This window comes from Zingiber officinale, chromosome 9B (assembly GCF_018446385.1).
Source record: "Zingiber officinale cultivar Zhangliang chromosome 9B, Zo_v1.1, whole genome shotgun sequence".
NCBI lineage: Eukaryota > Viridiplantae > Streptophyta > Magnoliopsida > Zingiberales > Zingiberaceae > Zingiber > Zingiber officinale.
The window spans coordinates 109,718,827-109,725,096 of NC_056003.1; the positions used below are offsets into that span (position 1 = coordinate 109,718,827).

The 6,270-nt window shown below is 36.0% G+C and overlaps 1 protein-coding gene across 1 annotated transcript; it reads right to left on the reverse strand.

The window, feature by feature from the left end:
- Positions 1–1,023: 1,023 nt before the first annotated feature.
- On the reverse strand, positions 1,024–3,993 carry LOC122022410 (serine carboxypeptidase-like 45). The gene is made up of 10 exons (XM_042580399.1): positions 3,359–3,993; positions 3,100–3,201; positions 2,899–2,994; positions 2,643–2,735; positions 2,485–2,564; positions 2,122–2,403; positions 1,870–1,994; positions 1,637–1,729; positions 1,448–1,565; positions 1,024–1,367 (listed from the first exon to the last, which is right to left on the reverse strand). The coding sequence occupies exons 1-10, from the start codon at positions 3,624–3,626 to the stop codon at positions 1,215–1,217; spliced, it is 1,410 nt and encodes a 469-aa protein (XP_042436333.1). The 5' UTR covers positions 3,627–3,993; the 3' UTR covers positions 1,024–1,214.
- Between the last annotated feature and the right edge of the window lie 2,277 nt (positions 3,994–6,270).

Consider the following 6,270-nt stretch of genomic DNA (forward strand, 5'->3'; position numbering starts at 1 on the left):
TCATTTAGGATACTTGAAAAAAAATTGAGAACCTAATTTTTCATTGGATGATACGGAGAATTTTACTCTTTTGAGCCAATATAATCACAAGTATAACTGTTTGTTACAGATCTTGAATAGGAATAACTAAAAAAAATCATTTTATTACTGTTGTCGTCTACATAATTGTTATTGATGTATAATGTTAATTATCTTTATCTAAATTATTGTGCTTTTCTTGTGTACTATTGTAATGTATTGTTGTATAACTAAATAAAACTGTTATTGCTATTATTATTGTAATTTTATGGTATGACAATTATAATTGATGTTTTTTATAATGTCGAGAATGAGTTGAAAGAAAAACTAGGTTAGATATGTTGTATCACATTAGCATTTGACAGCATAGGTGTATTAAGGAGGCTTATCTAAACACATAGGACTTTGTTTGGAGTCATTTGGATTTAATACATTTTAAAAATAAAAAAAAATAATTTTGTCTGACATATGGAGTCCTATGAATTTATTTGTGGTGTCGGATAATAAATATCATTGTAATACCCTTCATAGTGAGCTTTCAATTTCATTTCTAATGTCGAGAGCGAGTTGAAAAAAAAAATGGTTAAATATATTGATGTTTAACTGTATGAGTTTACTGAGAAGACTTAGCCGAGTACATAGTATTTTATTTGGAATAATTTGATATCTCCAAGTCCCTCGTGCATCTGATCTAAAAAATAGTTGATGTAGCTAAAATTTTTAGCTTTGTTGCTGATTTTAAGAAATCATCAACAACAACGTGCGTTGCTGATCCAAAAAGCATCTAATTCAGTTTTCCTTACTAGCAGAAGTAGGGCAGCTACGTAATTTAATGAATTATTCAATTTTACTCAGATTGTTTCTAAGTATATTCATGTAACTTGTAATATCAATTCATTTAAATCTTGTTGCACATTTCTCTCATATAGTATAAATGTGAACAAATATTTCGTCAGTTCTCACTTCTAAACATTCAACTTGATTCTGGCTTTAAAGACTTAGAACTGCACCGGAAGAACAAAACAATAACTGAAACAAGGGAGACAAAATTTGAAGTCATTTGGAAGTACATTGTTTACTTAGCATCCTCCATGAGACAACGTAACCACACAACATTGCTAAACTACACATCAACTCAAACACCCTGCTTCATCCTCTACTTACACATACTTCATCATGCTCCAAGGCTTTGAGCATTAAGTGAAGCTCTCAGGTAGGGGTCTTCCTTGCAGAAATGCTCTGAACAGCACAAGTGACCTCTCAGGCTGTGAGAAAGGAGCCTCATGGGAAGCTCCTCTTATGGTAGCAAATGACAAGATATTGCCATAAACTTGAGTCCATCCACCAACCTGTTGTCAATCTCAGCATCAAATTATATCATTACGTTCATCTTCAAACAAATCTCACTCAATTTGCTCTTAGAGTTCACCTGTTCTCCCTCGAACCAGACCCTATATGGAACTGTTGTTTTCATGCCAATCTCATTGGCCAATCTCTGCACCAGGGTTCGGCTCCCTGTCAATGGAATAACGGAATCCTGATCGCCACTGACAAGGAAATGCAGAGCATCAGAATTGAAGCGTGCCTGGATTGATGATGAGTTCAATGCTTAATTTACCTGTAAACCAACACAGGAATTCCGGCCTTGACAATGGATCCTACTACAGCAATTGTTGGTATTTCCAAATCGAGCAGTTCATAATCGAGAACGCTTGTGAAACAAAAGAGAAAACGATAGGGAAGGATCAATGGCCAACGTGGAAACCGAAAAAAGGACCATGAAGCTGTGTCTTATCTGGAAAATTGTTCTGTCTTTTTCAAATGAGCATATGCAAGTCTAGACATCAGTACCTGCTGCAAACAGTCCATTTAGTAACTCCTTTCAGGTGTGCATGAAGGGAATCTTGCACATCCTTGCGGTTTAGATAACTCAATGTTTCATCTTCCACGCAAACATCAAGATGCTCTGTCACTTGCTGCATCAATGAGAACATATAAAGGAAAACATCATTTTGTTTTAGGTAACTGTGTATATGAAGAATTTAAGATCCAAGTATTTCAGAAATCAGTATTAAGAGAAGAAATAGGTGATTCTGGACTTACATGAGGACTTAGAACAGTGGACTGAGATAAAACTGAAGATATACAAACATCAAGAGTAACGTCGTATTTGTCGACAAATCTGCTAGTTTCTCTTGTGACTTGGCTCATCACTCTTTGACAAACCGGGCTAAGAGAACCTCTGTAATACTCACCAACATAGCGTGAGTAGTTACAAGCAGAAGTGAATATTCTGTATGTGGAATCTGATATCAAGCCATGGGACCAAAAGAACTCCGCTCTTGAATTGAAGTCAGTTGAGAACTCAAGAACCGGATTGCCCAACTGCAGTTCACAGCAAAATGTTAATATGAACATATACTGAAATACTAAGAATTGTTTCATTCTTCACAGTTCATCACTCACGGCAATTCCTTTTAGGTTGAAGATCTTATCCTTGTTATTCAAATCAACCATGAGATTAGCTAGCTGTGGAACATAATGGCCTGGCAACAGTCTGAGTAATTGAGATCGGCAAAGAACAACCTCGAATACTTCTAAATAGGAAATTGAAGTTTTTTTACCTGCATAGCTTTCTCCAGCTATGTATAAATCTCTACTCTTGTACTCTGGGAACCTTGTGAACCAGCGCCGAAGGAAAACCAAATTGTCCCTAGCTTTACAGGTGAAAACAAACACAAGTAATGCATACATTACAAGACAGTTTTCTTTCGTCTCCTTTTGGAGAACTCTCAAGATTTGGATTCAAAGCTGACTTCTAGTCAAAAGAAATGATTTTGGTAAAGATCAAACTGAGAGAAAGCTGGATAAAGAATCTACCTGTCATCTTATCATTCACACCATCATAAAAGGAAGAATCTCTTGAGTAGGAGAAACCAACTCCTGCTGGGGTCTCCAGATACAACATGTTGGCCTCTGCAAATATGTGGGAGGCGATCACTGATCTCCTTCTTTTAAGAAAACGGATCCAGCATAATGGAAAAGTTCAAGGAATAATATCCATGGCGCTGCAGTTGATACCTTTGTTCCAGCTATACTCATTTCTCACCAGCATTTCACCTTTTGGTCTGAAAGGCCCATTCTCTGAGAATGCCCCGACCCCAACAGAGGAGCAACCAGGTCCTTTCCACCAAAACAATATAAGCTAGATCAGATAAAGCAAATAAAGTTTAAATTTTCTTTAATTTACAAGCATGAAAGGCTAAAACAGGTTAAAAATCCTTCTTTTTTATTTTTCCTTCATCCTTGAATGAAGCTTTGGAGCTAATTGGTGAATCACCTCCATTCAACCAGACAACCAGGGGCTTTGTGGATGGATCCACCTCTGCTTCAGCAAAGTAGTAAAAAAGAGCCCTCTGCCTCAGCTCATCCACTGTGATGTAGCCTGAGAACTGTTGGAAGCCAACCTGAGGCTGGCCAGGCAGCTTGATGATCTTGTCTTGAAGGGCGAAATTGGACTGCAAGTCCCTTGAGGAGCACATTTGGAATAGAGTGACAGAAGCCATCACAATGGCCTTCCATGTCCAGCTTAGAGACGTAGACTGCATGATGCTCAGGAGAGGAGAGTAACGGTGAGTGAAGTGGCTGCTTGCTCAACTTTGGAAGCCCTTATATGCAACAAGAAGCTTCATGGCCTTTCAATTAACTCACTCTTTTCTTTATATACAGCAGAAAACTTATCTTAAAACTGGGTTAAAGGCTTTTCCCAGCTAAGACTCCAGTTTACCCCCTCGTTTGAGGAGCTCCGAACCAGAGAACAAAACCTCTTTTTTGGTGAGAATAGAGAAGAAGAAATTTTTTTAAAAAAAAAAAACCTTCGAGCTTCGCAAACAAAAAAAAGGTTTTTCTTCCCCTAATTAACCCTCACGGCTCATGAACAGTGCTACGAAACCATGCATGCACTACTCTCAGTGTATCAGTGGAGCTTTTCTGCCATTGGTCATGTCTGCCACCCCAAAGGAAGATTGAACAAGTAATCTCCTGATTGATGCTATCGCTGTTTGATGGATCAAGTACCCAATTAGGTCTGACATGTGTAGCATTTTTCTACAGTAGACATGGACAATTGATCATATGTTAAAATGATAACATGATTTGCACTAACTCGTCTTCTTTTTCACACCTCGCATTTGAATTTCCCCTTTCTATTTTTAATGTTGATGATAATTTGAAAATAATGATGAAAAACGATCATAGTCTTAATGATAGTGCTATAACTCCTTGGTCAGTACCATGCAGAACTGAGCACGTCCATATCTTGTCAAATTCAATGCAGCAATTGTACGTTTATGTTTATTTTCACAGAGAAAGACAATTCACCTTTCTTTCTCCTTTTAAAATTTTACCGTATTCATTTCTGATTCATTTTTCTTGCCCGTTGAAATTTCTATTTTGGATATTCTATAGATTTTTGAAATGATCTAAAAGAACATCTCGACGATCCCTTAAAAAAAAAAGAAGGAAATATCGAATATATTTTCAAATCAAAACAGCATATAACTTGTCTTTATAGAATTCAATGACTAAAAAGTTTAGTATGAAAGTTGAATTTTCCTCGGTGCAGTGGTAGTTTGATGACGATTAAAATTTTTTTAAGATCAAATCAATTATATCCAGCATTAGTTGATCCGAAAGATTAGATATATAATGCTAGTTTAAAAAAAATTATATTTACAATTAAAAACTTGGGCTTGACCGTTCCTTCTAAAATTAATCAGATAATAAAAATGGAATATCTCAATTATAAAAAAAAATACATTTACAGTAGTTTTGTTCAGAGAGAGCATATTTTTCTTTCATTGCTTAGCGAAATCGGATAAGAGTAGTTCTGAAACTTCTTTTTGAAAAAATGATTCTATTTGGAAATTTTTTATAGTTGTCCTGAAATCCTGCAATTCTTGTTGACTTCTCCTTGTTTTTTATTGTCCCTGCTCGTCAAATGTGTAGGTGGGGAGTGGAATGCTCTAACCTCTTCTTCTTTGTAGCTTAGCGAATAAAGCAAAGATCTGAATAACTTACTGTTTATTTTAACTTTCAAATGCTTCGACTTTATGCAATTTAATTAAATGGCACGATTTTAAAGGAAAATTTTATATATTCTATTTTTTTCATATATGTCAAATTATTCAAATCTTCAATTCACAAATTTTCTTATACGATGAATTATACAAACATCAAGTATAATTTTAACATAGAATTATAAATTTTATATATGTCAAATTAGCACTCGAAATATTAAATAGTCCCTAAATGATGGTTTTGTTATTGTCACTTAACCATATATATAATTAAGAGATTAATTCATGGAATATAATATTCTAGAAATATACAATAAAATAGATTGTGCTAAAGAATTAAACATAATTATTTTTTATTTCTTAACACAAGTCCTAATGGTCAAACATGGAAGATTTGATACCACTTGTTTTGATAGGAAGAATATTGATGGTATATTGTAAGTGGACCTAGAGATGACGTGTCAGTCAAAGTTAAGATGAAGTGGTAATTAAAGTTAGAGTGAGGTGATAGTCAGAGTCAAAATATATGCATCTAAATTGGTTATTCTCACAAAAATTTAACTCCTCACTAAGAGTTGTGGCTCTCAAAATAAAGTCGGTTGGCTAGTAGCCGATCGGACTTAAGGGATTTAGTTCCCCATTCTGTATACGGTCAGCCAAGCCCAAAGACCAACTGGATTGGCAAGAATTATCACTCCACTTGATGTCAAAATATACAAGATAAACCTGAGCGACCCTAATGTCGGCCGGGTATATGGGGATTAGCTCCCCGTCCTCTGAAAGTATCCTCTTAGCATACAACAAAGACAATCTCCTAGCATACAACCGGCCAGGATGAGATCCAGTCGAACTTGCAAAGCCAAGATGTTCAGTATACTGTTCAATCCTATAATATAATTCTCAACGTATACCGATCGGTCCAATAGCTGGTCGGACCTCTAGGTCTCGATTCCCAACTTCTCATGTGCCAATCTCCCTTCATATGGTCGGTCGGTCATAAGGATGGTCGAGTTTTCATGACTCGGTGTTCCTGTCTCATATATGTATACACAAGGCAAATGCATGAGACAATTCTCATTACAAAGCCGATCGAACATAGATCCAACGAGACTTCTAGGTCCAATAGCATTTTCGGGGCAAGTCTTATAGCATATGGTCGATCGATCGAAGGACC

Coding starts and splice junctions, on each gene's coding strand:
- LOC122022410 (XM_042580399.1), bottom strand. CDS start 3,626: ATGCAGTCTACGTCTCTAAGCTGGACATGGAAGGCCATTGTGATGGCT. Junction 2,736..2,898: donor TGTGAATGATAAGATGACAG/GTAGATTCTTTA, acceptor TCACCTGTAAAG/CTAGGGACAATTTGGTTTTC. Junction 1,368..1,447: donor TCTGGTTCGAGGGAGAACAG/GTGAACTCTAAG, acceptor GATTGACAACAG/GTTGGTGGATGGACTCAAGT.